Genomic DNA, 23641 nt, shown 5'->3' with positions numbered 1-23641 from the left:
TGTAACATTTAATAGCACAATATATTTCTGAATATCTTGGTGGCATATAAGATTTAGAGCTTCCTGAAAACACTGTTTTTCATTCATAGTAAACAATAACATTTTAGTTGTTGCAAAGGGGCTTTTAGGTAGTCATTTAGCCTTTGTAAGAATGTGTAATCCCATGTTCTTTGTCTTACAGATTCACCTTTTACAAGTCTACCTGTCCAAGAAGAGATGATGGAAAAATACAATAACCTTTCCATGGAGAGTTATAACATATCATTGACTGGTAAGTATATCATGTTTCAAATATGACAATGTCAAAATAAGATTTAAAAAATTTTTTAACTGAGCCATTACTGTTTGCTTTGTGTGAAGTGCTAATAATCCCTGTTCATGGTCTGGTGGGCGAAACACCCTTACTGTATATAATTATAGTATGATGAAAATCTCATGTGGTCAGGACATTGTGCTCTGGGTGCAGAGAGAGGAGGAAGTCATTCCAGACATGTTAGGGCTAAGAAGGGGTCCCTAGAAGAGGGATACCTGAGAAAAGAGAGGATTAATTTTGGTTTGCAGATAGTCTTACGTTTTTGTCAATTCCTGCTAGTACATCCATTAACATCACTCTACATCAAGAGGATAATTCATCTCTCCTACTGGAAAACCTTTAGCCAGGGAAATTAAAGATGATATCAAATGAGTCAATGATGGTGCTATGGAAAAACAGGCAAAGAATTCCAAAATTAAACTGAGCTCTGCTTTTTCTTTCACAGTTTTGGATTTCAGTATTTCAAAAGTAATCTTAGCTTTTTCAATTCATAAGAGTCATTAATCTGTTATAGTAACAGTAGTAAAATTGTATAATTAGAATTTAAAATATTATAAACCTGTTTGTTAAAAAATGATCACTTTTCCTGCAAATATATATCTACTTTTTAACTGTCCTCTAGGCTTATGAACTGTTTCTTCACTTCTGTTTAGTATGAATAGGTGTGTGTGTTTGTGTGTGTGTGTGTGTGCCTGTATATTTCCCAATCTGATGCCAATGGAATGTTTGCACTGTGCTTCTTGGTGGAACATTTTTATAACTTTGTGCAACCCTTGTTTGTTTCCAAATGTCTCTTTCCAATATATGTAGTTCATTCTTACTTTGTAAAAAATAATTGCAACACTTCTATGTTGTTACTTGTTCTTTGACTTTTGGCATGTTCTAGTTGTTGGTTGCCTTTGTTAGGATGAAATACTTCTCATATTATTGTCCATGCAAAGCTGGAGGTGAGAGAGAGAGAGAGAGAGAGAGAGAGAGAGAGAGAGAGAGAGAGAGAGAGAGAGAGAGAGAGAGAAAGAGAGAGAGAGAAGAGAGAGAGAGAGAGAGAGAGAGAGAGAGACTTTTGTGAGACATTAAGTTTGCAAATTCTTCAACTAGCCTGGCAGTGTTGGCAGCAGGGCACCTCTTACTTATGCAGTACAGCTGGGGCCTGGAAATAAAGGGTCAGTCCTCAGGGCAAAAGCAAGAAATGGACATTTTAATTGATGCCAGGCTGCTTATTTAGTTAACTTGTTTCAAGGGTTTAACTCCTATTTTTTTTATTCTAATAATGCTAGTAAAACCAGTATTCCTACCGCTGTAAAGAGACCAATTGTTCACAAATGTCCATTAGTTACCTTTACCTTTGATTGATCAAACTTTAGTCAGGCTTTTCTCTTCCTCACAGACTCTTGAACTTGAGTTTGCTGTAAATCTAAGCAAGCATTAAAACTCAGGACATAATTGGCTGACCACAGCACAGCCTGATCATGCTGTCTGCATGCATTGACTTGTTTGTTTTACAAACTCATAATGTCAACTATGTACCATGTACATATTTCTAAAAATAACTTAATCATTATAACAATCCCATGAGGTGAGTACTATTATTATTTGTAATTTGCAGACAACGAAAACACAAAGAAATGAAGTGAACTGAGCAGAACCATAGGTCCTAAGTTGGAGCTTGTGGTTTTGAACCCAGGCAGTCTATGCTATTGTTAGCTTTGCAGCCTTTCTTAGTACCCAATTATTCATTTCTTTGAACAGCAGTATTAAAAACAATTATATCTATTTTAAGAAGGATGACTATGAAAATAATGCTATTTTAATTGCCTTATTTCTGAAAAGGTTAGTCTTAGAAATTGCATTTGTTTAATAATGAATTTGTGAAAGCATAACTGACTTGACTAAAACTAAAAGTATTAAAACCCTGCCACTTCTGGGTTTTAAAAACTTATCTTTTGATAACGGACTATGTTTAAATCACTATATGAACTTTCCCAATGTCAATAGTTTTCAGAATTCATTGTGTTATCACAATTAAAGTTAATGGTTTACATGTATCATGTTTCTGTATTGTTAATTTTAGTTTTTCTCCCCTCTGCATATTACTGTTGAGTGTCTCAATGGGTGTGTTGTAGTTTAGCCACAGAGAATAAAGTCAAAATAGCTGATGGTTTTCTTGACTAGCCAGGTAGTATTGGCATCAGCTCTCCCATGTTGACTCAGTGTCACATTTTATTTACCATGCTGAGATGTGAGCAGCTGTCCTGGCCAAGTCCTCATGAGGCAGGGAGGTAGCATAAGCAAACATTGGAGATGCAGATTGACAGATTAAGGCACAATGTAAGGTTTGGAAAGGTTAGTCAAGGTAAGGAAGGACAGCAATGTTGCCTGCAACCAGGCTGTCAAGAGGCCACCTATGGCTGCTCAGATTCTAGGGTCAGGTGATTGAGAAGAGGAAAAGAAGCAAGAGTTCTTGCTTGTGGCTGTTTAGACACTTTGTTGCAGAGATTCTAGAATAATTCTAATGAGGTGTAACTGTTTATGATATATTTTTTAGAGGCATTCATCAAATCTGATGTATAGACTGTTGATGTACAGAGAAAAAATTGTGAGTCCTAACGTTCACAGAGAGTGAGAGGAAGAGAAAGTGCAACACAAGCGGCAGTGGCTGCCAGTGACTTTTGCTCTACATCAGGGTTTCCCATTAATGGAAATACTGACATTTTGAGCAGGATAATTCTTTATTGCAGGGGGCTGTTTGGGTATTGTAGGATGGTTAGCATTCCTGGCCTGCTAAGTTTTGACAACCAGAAACATCACTAGATATTGCCACATGTCCCCCAGGGGACAAGATTATCCCCAGTTGAAAATTATCCCCACTGTTCTATACCTAAAAAGGGAGAGCCCTGCAAATGTTTCCCATCCTCCCATCATGGGAAGACATATGGTTTAATATGTCTTCATGGTTAACATTTAATAAAGAATCTTACCACAAGGTTGGATGATGGTGTTGAGTCACAGGCACAGGACCTGTAAGGGGGACCCATCTCTTCCCTCCATCCTGCTGGTGTTCTCATCATCTTTCCTACATTTGAGAATTGATGGAGTCAAAAGCCACATCATCAATAAAACACATTTAGAGAAGCACTGTTTTTGTTTCTCTGATAGGAGTTAACTGTTTCTTTAAATCAATTTTTAACTACATAAGTAAAGATAAATTCAATTTTTAAAATATTCAAATATTATTTCCAGCATTATAATAAGAGAATCTGAAAACCCTCCTTCCACAACTACTAATAGCTAAAATATAGTATAAAACATTCTTCTAAATACATAGCTAAGTATACAAAAGTAAAGACAGTTTCCACTGCCCAAAACTGGTGATTAGGGCCTCAAACCTCTGAATTGATGTTGTGTTAGGTTTCCTGTGTTTGTTGCTTAGGCAATTGAGTTTTAAGAGTCACAGAAATATAAAAACAAGGCCTTGAATTCATGCAGGGAGGGGAATTGGAATTGAAAACCTCCAGAAAGCTGATGCTTCCTAGGTTACAAAGACAGTGAAAGCTTTGACCTAGGGGGAAAAAAAAATCAGCAGGCAGTATAAGATGACAAGTTGACTTTTGAAAAGCTTTGTTCTGTATTGAAAACAAAAAACTCCATTGTTATCTCTCAGTTAAATATAATATTAAAAATTTAAACAACCAAAAACTATCACCCCAAACCCCCAAAGATTCCCCTGATTGTTCAAAGACATGGGCCTGCTCTCAACAAGGTTTAGATCACAAATTTACATTACTTGCATTATGTCTGTCCAGCCTCAAAGTTGAGAAATAACACAAAAATGACCCATATTTCTACAGGAAAGCAATTGAAAAATGTGGAAAGATCCATTGTCCACCCTGGCTATGCAATCCTTACTGACACATGCCCCAACATGTCACACAACAGAAATATAAAAAACAAAAAAGCAAATCCTAACACTGAGAGCTAAGGAGCAATCGGATTAGACATTCCAGAGCTACAGATCCTAGAAATATTAGGTAGGGACATAAAAGAAGAAATATTAAACACATGAGAAACATGAGAAATGAACATTATGCTTTTAAAAGAAAACAAAGAAGATTTGAAAAATAGCCAACTAGAACTTCTGGAGATAAAATAAAAACATGACTGTGATTTTAAGTCCCGTTGAACCAACCATCCACCACTTCTATCTCTGTTCACTGTCCTCATTTCCAATGATAACCTGTGTTCAGTGTGTTTCTTTTTCATGCTCTGTGTGTGTTTCTGTGTGTGCATCCATAGAAACCATTGCTTTGTATTTTTTCATATTAGTGGTATAAGTCCATATATATTGTTCTGAAAATTGTTTTCTGTCATTCAACATTAGTTCTTGGAGCTCTAGCCATATTGCATACGAGTCTAGCTTCTTTCTTTGCTTGTATTCACAGTATAAATATGCCACTTTACTTAGGCATTTTTTCTCATAATGGACCCTCATTTGCTAATACATTTTTTTCTCTTATAAACCACGTAGCAATGAACACATATCTCTTGGCATAATTGTGAATGTTTCGCTAGGATAAATACCACAAAATACAATAGAATTGCTCAGTTAGAAATTATGTACATTGTTATTTTAATAGTTACTTTCAAATTGCCCTTCAGAGTATCTTGAAAGTTTGTCCCTTATTCCCACCCACATATTTGATTATAATTTTCCCTACATCCTTACCAGTCCTTGATATTAATGTATTCTTTTGTTTTTGCCAGTGAGTGTGAAAAGCCATATTATTTTTGTTTTAATTCGAATTTTGGAGTTAGTCATATTTGTGTGTGTGTGTGTGTATTTATGCGTTTATCTGTTAATAGCCTGTATTCATTTTACTATTAGGCTTATTTTTTTAAATTTATTTAAATGAGTTAGGTATAAATTTTGGATACTTATTCTGTACTTTTTCTAGAAGTTGCAAATATTTTCTCCCACTTGTCTTTAAACTTTCACATGGTATTTTTGATTGTGAAGAAATTTCATTATATTTTTTCCTACTATTCTTATAGATTTTTACCCTTTTTAACTCATCTAGAATATAGTTTTATGTTTTGTATGTGATAGAGAACTATATAGTTGTTGTTTTATACAGATACTTAACATCTCAATACTCTTAACTGAATAGTTCTTTTTCTAATAGCTTTGAAATATCACCCTAATCATATCTCCAATTCTAAAATTCTATTCTGTTTTCTACTTTTTCAGTGTTTTTCAAACTTATTAAAGTGCTACCCAAGGAAATAAATTTTACCTTGTTACCTGATGCACCACTCACACATTCACACACGTGTGAAACAAACGTCTATTAAACAACACCCACACCTAAGAGATATGTTATACCTCTGATAATTTTCTCTTCTCTTTTAAACCATTAAAAAACAAATCTGATGATAAACAAATCTGATGATAATCAACTAAGTTGATTTCCTGATGCACTAAAAGATTTTGGCTTGCAGTTGGAAAAATTCAGCCCTTTTTATGCCATTAATTTCTTGCCATTTTATAGCATCATTAATATTAATTTTTCAAACATTCTATCTTTGTTCTTTTTGAAAAATGGGTTTCTATTTTCTTGGGGTTTTATTCTTTCATGTATGTAGACTTTTAAAAGCAAGTTCTATAAAAAGTACTTTTGGATTTTGACTGATTCTTCACCAACTTGGTAGGTTAATTTTGGGGAGAATTAATGTTTTTATGATACTGTATTGTCATCCGTGATTTAGATCTCATTTGATTTAGGGTATCTATTGTAGTTAAACTTAATTATAGTTATTTTTGTTTGAATTGTATCTCCCCAGTTAGATGAGGAATTTTTAAATCATCTGTGTATCACATATAGCATATAAAAATACTGAACAAATTTGTTTTGGCTAATATATGAATCAACTATATGAGATAAGAACTTCTTAAACATTTCTTGCATATTTTCTGCCTAGAATTCCTTATATACTTCATGAGGCAGAGTTTTAATAAGCCTGAACCTTCATTCTAAGGCAGGGTACCTTATCTATCTAGAGAAATGACTCAGTATTGTAAGTACTATATTCTAGGGGCCACTTGCATTATTAAAATTAGTTCAACAAAAATTTATTGAAAGCCTATTTTATGGTGGTGCACACTGTGGACTTATCTTTCTGCCCTCCTCCCCTCCCTGAGTGTCATATAGTTTACATTTCAGTGGGAAGAAGCAATGAACAAATAAATAAATTAATTAAAAAGATAATATGACATAGTGTCAAGTTCTGGAAAGTCAATAAATAAAGGTGGTATGATAGAGACTGTTGGGAACAGTGTCCAGTTAGGGGAACCCTCTCTCTGAAGGAGGCTCATGACCTGAGACAGTCACTTGGGTGTGTACTATACTTAGGCCTACAGAATCCAAATCTTTGGGAGGAGGTCTGAGTTTCTATATTTGTAACACCCCAGAAGTTGATACCATGAGACATAAACCACTGATATAAGACAAAATCTCAAGGACGGACAATAAGGCATAAGCATCTGTAGTTTGGAGAAGTTCATCATCAAAGTAGTAAGTCATGCTTTCAATTTACATTAGGTATTTGTGAGCCCTCATCTTGATTTGGTGGGTCCTGAGGTCTCTGTGCTTAATTCTTCTTTAACGAAATCCAGTTATTTTTAAATCCTTTGTTCCATGTGATGTAACAATGATGGAGAAAGAAGATGAGGGCATGAAGAAGCCAATCTTGAATGTGTTCTACACCTCTCCAGTCTTCATTAATTGTAGCAACATATTTATCAGTTTTGTATAGTGTGTGTGTTGGGGGGCGGGGTTTCTATTGAGATTTCCTCTGATTTATTTCTGAAATAGTTCTCTTACTAAAATAATTTTGAATGCCATTAGAATAATCAGTTTCAAAATTTAAATGGTTCCTTGTACTAGGGAATCTTATGATAGGACATTTTCATTTGTTGTTCCTTTCTTCCATTGAGTTAAAGTAAATGTGTGCAAAATGGTTCAAGATTAATAGAAACATTCCATGAGGAGGCAAGTTATAATGGCATGAGATGCTTTTGATTTGTAAATGCAAAAGAGACAGGGAAAAATATAAAAGTGTAATTTAGAGCTCTAAGAACAAAAGGGGAGGAAGGGATATGGAGCAGACCATACAGCGCTAGGCTGTTTGAGTCCTAGAGTGCTGCCCAAGCCTGGACCTTGTACCCCAAGTAATTTCAGCTATTACCTCTCAGGTGCCTTGAACAGGTGTTATGACTATTATGCAGACTTTATTTTGGGGACCAAATATTACATATGTTCTAGATCTTTATTAGCTGCCAAATGATATAAGTGCTATAGAGTTTTAATCATTAAATGGAAAAGGGAAGTATTGAACATAAATCTTGATAGGTATGTATGGACTAGGGTTATAATCTCAAGCACAGAAACAGTCTATAGCCTGCTAAGCAGGAAATAATTTATTGAATAAAATATTTTGGCTAGCAGAATTGACGGAAAGGCTAGAAACCAAGTTTCTAGAATGTCAAGGATGTCAGGAGGACAGCAAGGAACAATGACATAGGTATGCTTAAGATGTTTCTGCTGGCACTGGATTCTTGATGTCAGTGCCTAGAACAAAGGCACATGGTAGATTCCTAGTAAAATTATTGAATGAATGGATAAATGAAAGGCATGTGTTACCAGTCACAAAATGGGTCCAGCCTATGTCTAGTTTCTCTAGGCACAGAAAGCCAGTTACTGAGACAAGTATTGCCAGGGAAGAAAGGGCTTTATTGAAAGCAATTGATGGGAAATATTTCTCAAATCCATCTCCCCAAGAAAACTAGGCAAGGGCTTTTATAGTGGGCTGTGAAGTCACAAAGTCTTCAGGTGGTCTGATTCAGGAGTCGGCTGTTGGTGAGGTATGGTGAGTCCTCAGGAAGTTCTGTGGAAAAGTTATTAATAGTTAAGCAAGAAGATTACAGTGTTCTGCTCTTTTGGCTTGACTGTTCTGAAAGTCTGAGGTATTGGAGGGAGACAAAAAATAACTTAGGGAAGGAGTCATTTTGCAAGACCAGTTATACAAGTAGTCGGTGTTCAGTAAATAAATGTTGAATGAATGGGCAAAATGAATAAAGGATGCATTATCCTTGCTAGACACTTGTCATTTGATATGGTTTGAATTTTTGTCCCCTCCAAATCCAACAATGAAATTTGATCTCCATTGTTGGAGGTGGGACTTGGTAGGGGCTGTTTGGCTCATGGGGGTGGATTGTTTATGAATGGCTTGGTGAGTGAGTTCTTGCTCTGTTAGTTCATGTCAGAGCTGGTTGTTAAAAGAGCCTGGCATCTCCTCCTCTCTCTCTTGCTCATTCTCTTGCCATGTGACACACCTGCTCCCCCCTTCCCTTCCTCCATGAGTAAAAGTTTCCTGAGTCCCTCAACAGAAGCAGGTGCTTGGTGCCGTGCTTCTTGTATAGCTTGCAGAACCATGAGCCAAATAAACCTCTTTTCTTTAAAAATTACTCAGCCTCAGGTATGTAGCAACGCAACAAAACTAAGACACCATTGCTATTGTGATTAATTTCTCAGTTCTGCCTAGGTCCTTAAATCCTTCTCTCTAATTTTAAAGTCTTGAAGGAGAGAATATGATTAGTCAAGTGGCCAAGCTGTAGCCCTCACTGGGGTAGAGGGAAGGGATATCTCGCTTCCATAGTGAGTGAAGGGGTTTTGCCTGTCATCAAACCTTGCAAAGAGGGGAAGAGTGTTCAGATGCTGGTTGTCCAAAAATATGATAAATGTGGACTGCTACAGTGTTGGATTAACTTTGTGTTAATTATTTGGAAATAATGGCAGCAAGCCTATTTGATTACTAAAATAATGTAACCATTTGGTATAATTTTCCTGTAACTGATGTAAGCAATAGTTGCAATATTATTACATTCTCTATGCTGTAGAAAAATATATTTAATTGTTGTATTATTACTCAACATTATCTCCTTAAATTAAATATTACATTGTTGAAAACAAGTAAGATGCAATCATGAAATTCCCATAGAATTGTGTAGTATTTTTCAGTTTTCTTTGAAATGATCTTAAATCAGTTTAGAAAGTAGAGAAATAATCATTAAATTAAGATAGCTGGTACTAATTGAATCAGAGGAGGATAGTGACCAACAGGAGCTTTATTTAATGAAATTCAACCAGCATCTTCTCTTGAATAATTTTAGCACATTGTTTCAGAATATTGCTAAATCTTTGAATTATTTTGGTAAACCTGGCTCCATTTGTGTAGAAGCCATCCACATTTTTTAGTATTTTCTTTTCAGGATGCCTGTATAAAAAATTTCCTAAAAGTCTGAGAATAGACTGTGCTCATATAATGTCAGCCACATAGTTCACAGGTCTTGAGAGATTCCCAAGGAATGACTTGGAGACTTTATATACATATAAAAGTATATAAAACATGTATATACTTTTTACTCAAGTTGGGTTTATATCCTTTCATGTTTCTCTGTGCCCATTGGTGATTTTACATTTTAAGCTTATAGAATTCAGGAACCACCTACATTTTATGATATATCAGAATTGCACTGATCAGAGGGCATATAAATAACTTGTTGACAGACTCAATGAAAAAAATGATCGTGATTCTTCAATATGAGATTTATTTTGGGAGAGAGGCAAAATTATAGGACTCAAAGACTCACTGTTCTTATGTTATTTTATACATATTGGATATGAGGTTTAAGATATCTTATTGTCATCCAGAGGAGTTATTTTATAAATTCAATTCAAGTCCATATGGTAAGAAGCATAACATAATGTTAAAATTGAGAGTGTTTCACTTTGTTTTTTTTTTTTTTTTTTGATCACTTCACTTTCATAGTGGGGTGTTGGCCTCGTGTTAGTGTGACCTTCTGATTGTTTCTGTAAGGGTTCTGCATGTCTCGTTCATTTTTTAGGAGGTAACAAGGGAACTCCTTGACTTCTGTGGTGAAATGAAGGAAAAGTCAGGTGATGGGGCTGCGTAGTTCCTTTCTCAGTTTCAATCGTAGTTGTTCCATCGAACAGTTGTACATGTTGTAGTTCATTGAACTCTTTTAGTAAAGCGCATTTGGAAATACTATCCTATACAAGAAGTCTTAATTGACTTTTTCCATTTTGTTCTTTTTCAAAAATAAATGAACAAAGTAGACTTTTATTTCTAGTGAATGGTTAAAGAGATCGGGTTCTAAATGGACCCAAGAAGATCTAAATATCATTTCTCTGAAGATTGCAAATTGCTGAAAGGTCCATATACTTTTACAATTTTAATTATGAACATAAGAATGTATTTAGACAGATATAAATTACTATATGGTTTTAAGAACAGTCTTTTGAAAATATATTTTAGAAACTGCACAAGTTTCTATAGTCTTAGAAATGTAGATGTCATGCAGGTTTTGCAAGACTCCAAAACAGCAAAAATACATTGCTGTTTTGCAATATTAGGGAAGTTGAAACATCCATTGAGCTCACATTAGTTTGTTAGCTAACCACAAAATATGTAAAAAGGTAGAATTTTTTTTTTGATGTTTTCATTTCTTGACAGAAAGAAAAGCAAGCTGTAGAAGCACCTGCAAAGTATTATAGGAAACAATTAGGGTATCAATAAGAGCTTGGCTAATACCAGTTAGGGCAGCCTTAGAGGATGGCCTGCCACTAAGAAAGGCTACATTACATTTTAAGTTATGTAAAAGAGTGTTAGCTGAAAATGTGAATGTTTTAAAATATGTTGATCACACTATTCATCTATCATTACATTCAAAATGTATATTGCTATGCTATAAATTTGTTACATTTGCTATTAATATCTTCTTTCATTTAGAATCTTGGTTCAACAATTTGAAGATAATAAAGTTATAATAATCTCATTGCCATGAGAATTTCATATCTTTGAGTGTTGGTATATATATTGTTGCTTATGAGAATCTGGACTCAGCCTTACTTAAATTTGAGATTCAGTGCTGCCATCATCTTGATGTGGGCTCTTAGACAAGATAGTCAACCTCTCTTTGCTTTCTTTGTAAAGTAAGGATGATGACAATGATATTATACTTATTTCATAAGCCTCGTAAAAATGTTGTGAAGATTAAATGATCAACATATAACTCTTAGCACGATACATGTTAGTTTTTATATTTCCCAGTGAGATAATGGTAAGAAATAAGTAGCCATTTATTGAACAATTGCTAAATTATGTTACTAGTGCTTTTCTTATGATAGTACTTTTTACAGTCTCATGAAATACGTATTATTCCATTTTACAGATAAGGAAACTGTAGTATCCAATATAAAGATATTTTGTTTTGCAAATGAAGAGTATCTAATCTGGGCAGTTAAATAGTTTGAGTTTTGCTTTTAGAAGGACAGCTTTGGTGTCATTATAAAAAACAGAGGGAGGAAGAGAAAGTAGCCAAGAGAAGTTAGGAGGTCATTTGTTAGTCCTAGTGAAAAATATAAGGAGGGTTGAAGAAAACTGGGCAAATTTGATTTATATTCTAGAGGTAGAATCAAGTGAATACTGCAGTATGTGATTCAGTGTTAGAGGTCAGGAGAAGGAAATGCTAATGGTTCTCCCTTGGATATATTGGTTTGAAGTACTTACCCATGGGATAGCCAAGTTTAGATGCTTAGTAAACACCTGGAGCTATGAGGACTGGAGATTAAGAAAGACGTCTTGAATAGAGCTTAGAGTTTTGCAGATAAGGAGTATGAAAAGTTGTGTCCAGTGCAGGAATCTCAAATGGAGAAGTGTAGAGACCAGAGAGCAAAATCCCAAGTGGCACCAACATTTAAGGGACCATTGGAAGAATTTTTGTGTGGCTAGCAAAATATTTAGAGTCTCGTAGGATAATGAAATAGAAACCAAGTAAGGGGAATTTCAAGGAATAGGTAGTGTCTGACAATATTCTAGAGACATCAAATGTTATTTTTCGTTTTGAGCATAAAATTCGATTCAGCAATTTTGCAATTATAGAAGCAGTTATTTCAAGCATGTGCTCACAAAGCACTTTACTGTTTGCAAACTTTGCACCTGGTCATTGCTTAAGAAAGCATTTTGTAAAGTTTTAAATGTAATTAAAAGTGATATAATATTTTATTTAAGTTCTGTTTGTTTTTTCTTTCCACATATTGGCTGCACATTCTACTTTTAATCATACCATACCACTATTGAGTATTAGAAGAGCTCAGGAAATTTGCTTATGTAATGTAGTTCCCTCTCCCCAATACAGCTCCTTCCCTTTCCCTTAAGAGTAACTCCCACTATTCTGATTTTTATTCTCACTTCCTCGCTTTTCTACATTGTTTAATTGCCCAGGTGTGCATCCCTAAATATTAGAGCTTGGTTTTGCTGTTCTTGTAAAGCCATTTTTGAAGTATCTTATAATCTGCAGGTTTCCTTAACATACCTATTTCTTTCTCTCTCTTTTTTAACTTATCTGTTGAAAAAACCAGATCATTTATCTTATAGAGTTTTCCCACAATCTGGATTTTGTTGATTACTTTCATCAGATGTAGTTTAATGTGCTCTTCCATCCTCTGTACTTGCTGTAAAATGAGAATTGGACCTAGAGACATAATCAGTTTTAAGACACCCCCCCCCTTTGATAAGATTATTTCCTAGGTGGTGGGGTGTTTGTCCTCAAGAGGCACATAATTCTGTTTTTGAGATTATCGCAGCAGTTGATGTAAAATGCAAAGAACGATGATTTACTAAGGGTTGCAACGTCATTATAGTATACTTCTATGCTTTCTTTTTATTTACTTGCTGGAATTCTATAAAGAGAAGTTTTCTTTCTTTACTATTTTGTTAGCCAGTACTACAATTAGTATAGGACAAGCAAGGTACATGCTTGATATTTTTCTTTTATTTCTCAGTGTTCTGCATAAAGCTTCTATGAGCATTCTTTTTCTTTTTTTTCCCCTGAGACAGGATTTCCTTCTGTCACCTGGACTAGAGTGCAGTGCTGTCAACTTCAGACTCCTGGGCTCCAGTGATCCTCTTGCCAAAGCCTACCAAGTAGCTGGGACTTCAGGCATGTGCCAGGATGCCCAGCTAATTTTTCTATTTTTTATAGAGATGGGATCTCATTCTTGCTTAGGCTGGTCTTCAACTCCTGGCCTCAAGCAATCCTTTTGCCTCAGCCTCCTAAAGGATTACAAGTGTGAGCCACTGCTCCGGGCCTATTTCCCACTGTTCAAAATTAAAATTGGCTTTATATATCCTTTATAACTGGGGTGTGTTTCTGTGTGGGTACTGGCAGAGTGTTAGTGGTTGGGAGTCTGAGGATTAAATTGAAGAACAATAGACTTGAGGCTGTTACCGCCCTCACTTGACTCCACCCTCAGCAGAAATCTGGGAGACTGGTAAGTGAAGCTTACACTTGCCAGCTTGGTCCTTAGATCTCAGTTGCAGTCTCAAAATCTGGAGAGAAGTTCCATCTGTCCCATCTTCCTTGCCAAACTGTCAGAGAGAAGAAAACTTTTCCTTAACCATCTTAGGTTCAGAGAATTACACTGACAAAAGACAGATTAGCAAAACAAAAGACAGATTTAATCCTCTGTGCACTAGAGTTCACTGAACAAATGTGACTCATAGGAACAGTTAGAATCTGGGGCTTCTATACCATCTTAATAGAGTAATAGGAGGGGGAAAGTCCACTTATGGAAAAACAAATGGCTTTTTGGAAAGACAAATGAGGCCTTAGGAGAATAGATGAGAGATATGATAATTTTGTGACAGTGTCTATTTGGGTGTGGTGTGAAGACTTCTATCTGGTGATTAGAGGCAATCTTCCCTGTTGCTCCTAAGGAGGGGATTTATGACAATTGAGGTTTTTTGAGTTCTTTTGGGAGCTCTGTGTTTAGTCAGAGAAGAGATTTCAGGAACTCAAATGCCTTCTGCTCAAAATATTGATGTTACAGTGGCATATTCTGGACCCCTTCAAAGATATGTATGTGTGTGTGTGAGAGTGTGTGTGTGTTTGTGTTCTTTTAAGGTAAAACCTCATGAATTCATACTGATATTTTAAATTCAATTAAAATTCAGAACTACAGGATGCTTATTTAAATTGTGTCTTACATCTATAGCTATATCTAGCTCCTACAGCTTCTTAAGAAGACTGGAAATGATAAAATGTAGTCTATCACTCCAATCCACATTGCACACAAATCATTCTTGTAGTAACTACCACCAACAACATGATTACTGAGAAGAGTTCAAGCAGCCACTTCATTCTCCCCCCACCAGTGTGTTTGTTTTTGCAGTTGTGCTGTTTCTACACTGTCCAGAGCATATGGCACACAGGTTTTACAGTGCTCTCCCGCCTATATTCCCTTCAGCTATAGAGATTTTACAGAGATAACTATCACAGCCTTGCGCTTTTGTGATTCTGTTAATGTTAGATGAAAACTTATCTTCAGGTGTGCCTATGAAAGAGAATAAGAACAGTAACCAAGTCTATGTTGACAGAGGAATAATGCTTCAAACAAATGAATGCTACATTAAGAAACTGTTGGTAGAACATAGTTGTTAATAACTTAAAATGTATGTTGGATATTCCCCCAAATGTAACTTTCACATTTTGTCTTCTTTTGTGCTAATAGAACAGTCCAGTATGCCAGTAGAAAAAAATATCACTTTAGACAGACCTTCTAATATACAACTCACATGCCAGTTAACAACATCTAGGGATTTGAATTCAGTAAATGTGACTTGGAAAAAAGGTGATGAAATACTTGAGAATAATTATCTTATCAATGCAACAGGAAACATCCTATATACCCAACACATGTGAGTATATAAAATCTCAATTAACCTCTATTGCTAGACAAGATTAGCTCAATTCTAAGTATTTTTGTTGACTGAACATTCTTTCCTTTGCAGTCACTTGAATGTTATGCTAATGTTCTAATTTGCATATTTACAGAACTATCTCTATTTTAAAATTTTGATTAATGGCTAAGTCTTTTCATTTTCATTAGGAAGGTTTTTGAGAACTAAGCCTATATTAATATCTTGAATTATCTTTAGGTTCACCATCACTAATAGCAAACAAATGGGAAGTTATTCTTGTTTCTTTCAAGAAGAAAAGGAACAAAGGGGAACATTCAATTTCAGAGGTCAGTATTAATAACTTGAAGATTAATTAATAACTTTGGCTTTATGTTCTGAGATTTCTAAGTCTCCCCCTATTTTTAAATGATCATTACCATAATAAACATAATATAGCTGAAAGAAAAATGCTTTCTACTGAATCATAAGAAGAAACTTTGAAAATGGTCTTAAATCTCCCAATCCACTTCACTCCTGCTTCCTTCCACTCCCCAATTTAAAGCATAGGTATTAGTTCAAAAAGCCACCCACCAGGTTATTTGTAAATCATATCAGTCTCTTGAATTTATTTATTTATTTGGTCTCTAAAATCTGAAATAGCTTTTAAAATAGTCCTCCAGATTTCTAAGTTATTGTATTTCCTGCCTGTGAGAATATGATTTGATGTTTTATATCAGTGGTGCCAGGATGTGGAATTTTAGGGATTCATAAAATTTAGAAATAACATGGAGATGCACAATGGGTTACCCACTTTTTATCTCACCAAGTAAGGACATTTAAAAATATATACAAACCTCAGCATATCATTCACAGCTGTCTCCCATGGGAAGAAACATATCAAAGTATTTTATTATTTTCATCATTAAACCAAAATTTTAGAAGGTCTGAGTCTCATAATAAGGGCTAGTCGTTTGAGCTGGATAATTATCTTCATGAAAAACCCAATAGTTTATAGTAGATTAGTGAACTACAGTATCCATGTGGGTATTTGGGAAATGCAACTTGTCACCATATTATCTACTTTGGGCTCTACTTTGCATTAATTTCCCAGGGAACATGAAAATTGTTCTCTAAAAGTTTTGTTTTCCTAAAAGTTCTGATGTCTGACTAGCTGCTCTGACCAAGTGTGGATGTGATCTCCAAGGCCCCACCCATAGCAGGATGGCCTGCTTCATTACTGCCATGCTCTAAGGTGCCTCACTCCTGTATCCTTCACTGAGGCTCCTCTGCCTTCACAGACACATTTCCTTTGCTTGGTTTTGTAGTTGCTCCAACTTGGTAAATATAATAAATCCTTGAATTTATACACTTTGGTCTCCCCAAAGGCAGATAACTAGTAGCATTCTTTGATTATATTCATCATATATATTCTTTCTTAACTTTCCTTCCTCTGTTTGCCTAATTCAACTCAGTAAAGGAATACATATACCATATATATTTCATCTCTGTTTCCTTTTCCTTCCCCATTTCATTCCCTTTTCTTTTTTCTCTGCCCTCCTTTCCCCTCCTATTCCCCTACTCTCTCCTTTCCTTGTCTTTTTTCCTCTTTTTCCTTCTTTCCCTCCCTCTATCCATCTTTCCTTTCCTCTTTCTCTCCTTTCTTTCTCTTTCTTTTTTCTTTCTTTCTCTCTTCCTTCCCAATGAGCAAAAAAGAATATTAAAAACCCCCACACTCAAAACCTCCATAAACATATTTTATTGAGTCTTTTAAAAATATGTCAAGAAAACCTATGAGTCCTGAGGAAATGCTCGCCAAGTGCTCCCAGGTGATTTAGTTTTAAACGCTGATTTGTTTTTGTTTTTTTTTGAAATAGCATTATTCTCTGTAAATATGTACTAGTCATGCCTGCTTAAAGTTTAAATATTAAGTATATTATATTTTTCTATTAGCCCTGTTGTAATAAGTTACTTAAATTATTACATGGAAGTGATTATTCTTGCCTCTAATGTGAAGATTAACAGAAGCGTTTTACTTTTCAACATACCGATACATTTAATGCCAAGTATTCTTAGGGAAGGCTTCTTGATTCCTTAGTAATTTTGAGATAACTTAGATGATGCTAGCTGGGGCCAGGAACATGACACAAGACCTACGTTTTAAATCAGTTCTTTACAGAAGGCAAAGAGTCATTGGCTATTTACTTTTTTTTCTAGTTTGCTTGAAGCAGGTTAGGTTAATTCATTTTAAATGCCCATTTAACATTAATATGATTTTTAAGTATATACCATATCCTAAAGATATTTATAAAATTCATAAGGTGGATCCTTCTGGATCTTCCTTGGTAAAACAATTGTCTGTAATTCATTTGAATTGAATATTGCTTGGAGAAATAATTTTATATCTATAGAATTTAAAGGCATCTACAGAAAAATTCATGTTATAGCTATTTAATTAGGTCTGTAAGGCTTATAGAATAGTGAATATTTTTGTAAATGTCTATTATACTCTTTTCCCACCTGGTTTGCTTATGGTTTTTGCTAAGAAGAATAATTATCTTTTCTTAGCAGTATTATAATTGAATGTGGATGAAAAGCCTGTTTTATTCTCTATTTTACACTGAGCCCCAAATTTTTTCTACATGTGTCATCTATAGTGCATGAGCCTGAACCTTCAGAATGATTCCTCAGCAAAGTCCCTGCTTCTGTCTTTATGGGAGCTGATTGATGGATGACTACAAGATTGTAAAAGGGTCTCAACATCACTTATTACTATGATGCAAAAAAATCTCTCTGACTTTGTGTGTTTAGCTGTTGACACCAGGACAGAGGAGATGGCACTGGATGCTTGTAACTGCTAACATGTTTGTGATAACTTTTCACCTGAGAATGATGAGTGAATGTTTTTCAGTAATGGGTCAAACATTCTGAATAGTTACTAAAAACTACTCAGAATATTTGCATATATTCATCGATGTTAAACTGTCTTAGTAGAAAGTATGCAGACGTTTAATTGGCAAAGAACAAGAAGTTTTTGTAAGTCATGGTGAGATCTGATGGCACCAAATGCTGTGAAACCTGTCATGGCTTAGCTATCTGTCCTTCCCTGGAAGACTCCAGAAAGTCAAAAGTATGTAAAAGTAGCATAGTAGAATCAGCTGGGACTTCAGTCCTGGATCTCATATTTGAAATCCAGTTAGCAGTCTTTGCCAATATGGTTATCAGCCATATATAGCAGCACAGAAGAAGGCTTTATGTTACTTTGGGCATGAGTTTAGGGGTCTGACAAGAAATCAGAGGAGATGGAAACAATTTTGGTCTCAGCTTCTCCAGGTCATCCCTTAGTCATTGTCAGTTATCTGCAGTTGACAGTCTGATCTTAATATTTAATTGGGTGGTTTAGTAGTGTAACCATGTGTTTCTCACCCAAATCTCATAGAATACGTAAGATTTTGTTGAAAAGCCCCTTTCAGCTGCCATAGTATGCTTCCCAAATGTGAATCTCATAGAGACTTTTTGAAAAATAGCATATCTTGTGCATTTATTTCCCAAGCATTACCTTTCTTCCACCTTTTTTTCTTAGCCTATGAGTAAATTTCAATATTTTGATTCTATTTCAACACGTATTTTCCTGTTAAAGCATGACATAATCACCAGTAAAAAGCATACTGAGATTGAGAAATAGGATATCTGGGGATAAACAACCTGGGAAAGCAGAAACTATGCCCTTCACTAGTGCCCAACACAAAGTCTGCACTACAAAGCATTGTTTGTTTGAAGGTGAGCCTAGCCTGGCTTTAGCTCATTGTACTGTTCTAGAGCTGCACTAGTATGGCTTATGCCTGTCCACAAGGAACTCAGGAAATATGGCTCGACTCTACCTGAGGTTTGGAAGGAAGGGTGGAGCTCTAGTAAAGAATCACTAGTTTAGCCAAGGTCCAATCCCTGCTTGATTGGCAGGTCTTTAGTTGACACTTCTAAAACATGGTTGATCTTTCCAAGTAGGATTGTATCCCTCATATGTCTTTATGTTCTCATACTTCACCAATTAATAAAACTGTACCAGTTGTTGGGTATTTTGGAAATAAGTATGTTTAGAAAGTATATTGAGCTGGTAGATCAATAGAGCTTTGTCAGAATATCCAAGAATAATTTAATTCTCACTTGGTTTAGTCACTCCCTCTCAGAACAAAACCTCAGATACGGAAATAAGCACACAAATGGGAAACTGAAACACTTTGCTGTTAGCCAGTCTTGGAGCAAACCTTGCTGTAGATATCCTTGGAAGGCTTGACCACATGGATGGCTGGCATCCTTTTCCTCAGCTAGGTCTTGCCTTAAACCAAAGCAGACCAGCCTATTCCTTCATAACTCAAACTCAGTTTGGTACTTACTACTCTAGAGAAAAGACACACCCTCTTCAACTAGAAAAAAAAAATTATGCTGAGCATGGGGCTGGGTTATTTATGCCTCCAAATTCCCAATTTTAGGAAAAAAGTTCCAATCAATACCATGGAATATGAACAATCCAGGAACATCTTCCTCTGTGGGGCTAGAAAACAAGAAGGTTGAATGAGAGAAAGGAATTTATACACAGGTTAACAGGGACCTCGGTCCACAGACCAATATCCATTATTGCCACAGTCTCCACTATCTATTGAAGAAACTGGCTCTACTGTGAGAAAAACAATACAGAATGAAATGTTTTGTAGTTCAACTTAATTGAGCCTTCAACATATTGTCATTTAAACAGTTTCTTGTTTCTCAAGAATTTAAAATATACTTGTTAATATTAGGACAGATGGTTGGCCAGTATCATGGATCCAAGAGTTGGTGCCAATTTTCTTACATTAGTTATTTTTCTCAATCACAGTGCTAGCTGGGTGTACAGATAAGCTCTGAGGGAGCCGTGGTAGACTAAGCAAATTGAACCAAACTAGCAAAGGTAGCTTGACCTAATAGGGCAGAACACCTCTGTGAGAAACATTCTCTTTATTTAACTTTTGTTTTTTTATTACTAAGAGGAATTTTTTTTCCCCTCTACTAAGAGGAATTTGTATAAATAAGAGGGATTGCAGTTGCCTTTTAATTTAAAAATTTAGCTCATGGTTGTTGCATCAAAGTATAATTTGCTTTATTCTGCCTATAAAACCACTATGTTGTGAATGAGATATTTCCTTTTTATCCTTGGGTTTTATAATAATATGTAAAGTCATTTCATATATTCTTTCTGCTTCATATACTACATAGGTGTGGGAATGAGGTTTTCTTTTTAGCTTTTTAAACCAATTTCATTTCTTGTTATTGGTAAGAGGCAGTAATTAGGTACCCTGATTTAAATTATTCGAATTTATACTTAAATTAGCATGCTTATACAAACATACTCTTATTTTACAGCTTTAGCCAAGCATTTGAGTATGTGGTTAAAACTGTAGAATTTGTTTTAGAGCTTCACTGAAAAGTTGTTTACCACGTGGTATTCAAGGGTGGATTGGTACCATCACCTGCATCTCAAAGCTACTGTTTCTTCCTTCTTCTCGTGGGCCTTGTCTCTTGTAAATTCATCTCTGGTTTTTCATCATTTTACTCTTTTAATATCTTTTTTCAGATGGACTGGGCAGTCCATAAAGGACTGAATTTAGAGCCTTTCCTCATTCTCAGGGGTTTGCACACAGACCCGTGGTTATGAGAAGTTTTCAGATGAATTTCCAGTTCCCCTTTTTTTCTAGGTCTTATTTATTTTCTGTGCCACATGGCCAGCTGGTCTAGAAATCATTCTTCCACATGAAGATAATCCATCCTATTAAGCTGGCTAATGATCACTGTGCAGAAAGACCATGGGCATTACAAATTGTAAGAAAGTTTAAGAAAAGCAGTATGACGTAAATCAGTCACATGTACTCACCTCACCTGTCACCTCCCTCAGAAGCCTCCTGGTAGTTCCTTTCTAGGTGTTCATAAACTAGTAGTGGGGGGATTATACATTCTGATTGGTAGTTCACATCTTTGGTGCATGTAAAATTATAGATCATTCAATTTTATCAAAGCATGCTTTCTTGGTTATGAAAAGCATGGAAACCAGTGACTTACAGATTGCTCTGTCACCTCTTATGTTTTCTTGCACCGTTTATGCCTTCACAGGTGACATACCGTCCTCTTATTTACATTTCTTTCTTGTTAGTAGTACCTCATTCATCACTGTGCTGGTTAGCACTGCCGACGAAGGGGAGAGAGATATATGAATTATATTGGATCCAATAATTTAGGCCCATTTTAAACTATAAGGAAAAAAGGAAAACTTATCTCACTCACCATAGTAATATTAATCAACTAAGGACAGAATCCATAAAGAAATCCTGTTCTCCAGCTCTGATTTTACCCCTTCTCTGGTGGCTATACAAATTAGACTTTATTTACAGTTATTAGCAAATTATTTTTCACTTCCTCATCTTTACAGTTCATATATCCAGCAAATGCCCACTTATCTTTGGGTAGTAGAAACTCAGGAGCACTTAGAAAATGTTATTTAATCTAGAAGCCCAACTTTAGCAATTAAAATTGATGTTTTTATTCCTAACACTGACCATCCCAAATATAAAACCTAAAAATAGAATAACAAGTGAATATTAAATAAATCTATAAAATTTGTCAACAACAGTATTTAAAATTTAGACATTATAATTTCATCCATCCTTTACTAACTAGCAAACTAAAGTAAAAAAAAAAAAGCTTTTTAAAATTAGTAAAAAAAAATCAACAAAAGTAATCTGTTTATCTTTTTACATCTTCAATGTAAATGTACTTTCTATAATATATCCTTCAAGATCAATCAGAAGGAACTGATTTCACCATGTAGGCTTTTAATTAGCTTTTCTTACATTGCTTATGTTATGTTTTAATTTTTTTTACCAAGTTATTTGTATACCTAAAACTTCATTTCTCTAAATTCAGTGCTCATTTGTATTCTGTTACTGTTGGCATTTGCTTCAAACTTTCATGACTAAGAAATTTATCATAATGAATATTAGTTTGTTTTTTTTATAAAATCACATAAAAGTGTTTTTTAATTTGATTTTCTTTCTGACATTTCTCTTTCTGTTAATTTTCCTTTGTTCCTTTCTCATGTTCCTACCTTCTCTTAACTCTTTGCTGGCTTTTCATAAATCTGTGTCATCTGAAGATTTCTTACTCTGGAAATTTTGTCTTGTCACTCAAAGGTTATCTATGTCTAAAACTTTGAAGGAAGTAATTGCTGTAAGGTAACTTAGTAGGTGAGAAGAAAGAATAGACTGGTAAACATGAAGCTTCTTTCTTATCTAAAACATGTAATGATTTATTATAATACTTTTAATTGTTATTAGGCTTAATAATAGAAGGCTTTTCTTCCATTTCTACATTAGAGACAATTATATTGGAGCTATCTAACCACTACTATTAATGCTACTACTAACTACACCCTAACTACTATAAATTAGTTTCATTGTATATATAACTAAAACTACATAAAATCATGTATTTTATGTATTTTTTAAAAAAATGTATTTTTTAAAAAATGTATTTTTTTAAAAAATTAAAAGAGAAAATTTCTTCAAATTTAATACATACTATGCCTTTGTTTAACTATTTCAGTAACATTTCTCTAAATTTTTCTTAGTCCCCAAAGTTCATGGAAGAAACAAACCATTGATCTCCTATGTGGGGGATTCTACTGTCTTGACATGTAAATGTGAAGGTTGTTTTCCTTTAAATTGGACCTGGTACAGTAGTAATGGGAGTGTACAGGTAAGAGCGTATTTCTTTGATTTGAAGGAAACAAAAAAACTAATTTATTTCATAAATAAGATTATAAGACATTCAAAATTCCTAGGATGATTTATACTTTTTTTTATCTTGTTTGTCAGTATATATTCATAAAGAACAGTGATAAATGGAGTTGTCATTTGATATTTTGGCATATTACATTATATTTCTGAAAATACTCTTAATGTTTCCTTAGCTGGTACTTTGTTTTATAGATTTAACAATTTCTTAAAATTCTTTGAAAGGAAGTTAAAATTCACTTTTAGTTGACCAGTTTAGAAATAATCCCATCAAAAAATATTTTGTTTTCTTATTCCTTGAAAGTAACTAAAAAAAAAAAAGCCAGCCACCTTTTCTTACTTCTCTCTCTTAAAACATTAAGAATATTATTTGAGAAAAAAATGAAAATTTGGTTAATCCTGAGTTCTATCAGCAAGTGCCATTGGCCTTTTTTTGGTCCTCCAGGTACCTAAGGAAAGTCAAATACTTTTAGTTCCTATTTTTCTAAGGGAAATGGCTATTTAAAGGGCTGATATTAAGAAAAACATTTCTGGCTTCCTTTCTTCTTCCAAAATAGCCAGGGAAATTTAGGATGTTGTTCTTTAGGGGATACCTTTCTCTTGCCTGGGTGCTAATGAGCATTGAAATTAAAGCCTCATTAAAGTCAAGCTATAATTCTAGAAAGAACATATGAGCCAGTGTAAATCTTACAAT

General features: G+C 34.7%; 1 protein-coding gene across 1 annotated transcript in view; it reads left to right on the top strand.

The window, feature by feature from the left end:
- Window positions 1-23641, top strand: part of EMB (embigin) — a 40970-nt gene that overhangs the window by 10679 nt on the left and 6650 nt on the right. The window contains exons 2-5 of the mRNA XM_012740418.3: window positions 182-271; window positions 14962-15148; window positions 15389-15477; window positions 22782-22909. Coding sequence (XP_012595872.2) covers window positions 182-271; window positions 14962-15148; window positions 15389-15477; window positions 22782-22909 — 494 coding nt within the window. The remainder of the gene's footprint in view (window positions 1-181; window positions 272-14961; window positions 15149-15388; window positions 15478-22781; window positions 22910-23641) is intronic.

Source organism: Microcebus murinus, chromosome 11 (assembly GCF_040939455.1).
Source record: "Microcebus murinus isolate Inina chromosome 11, M.murinus_Inina_mat1.0, whole genome shotgun sequence".
In the NCBI taxonomy this organism is placed as follows: Eukaryota; Metazoa; Chordata; class Mammalia; order Primates; family Cheirogaleidae; genus Microcebus; species Microcebus murinus.
This window is presented reverse-complemented; position numbering and strand designations above follow the sequence as displayed.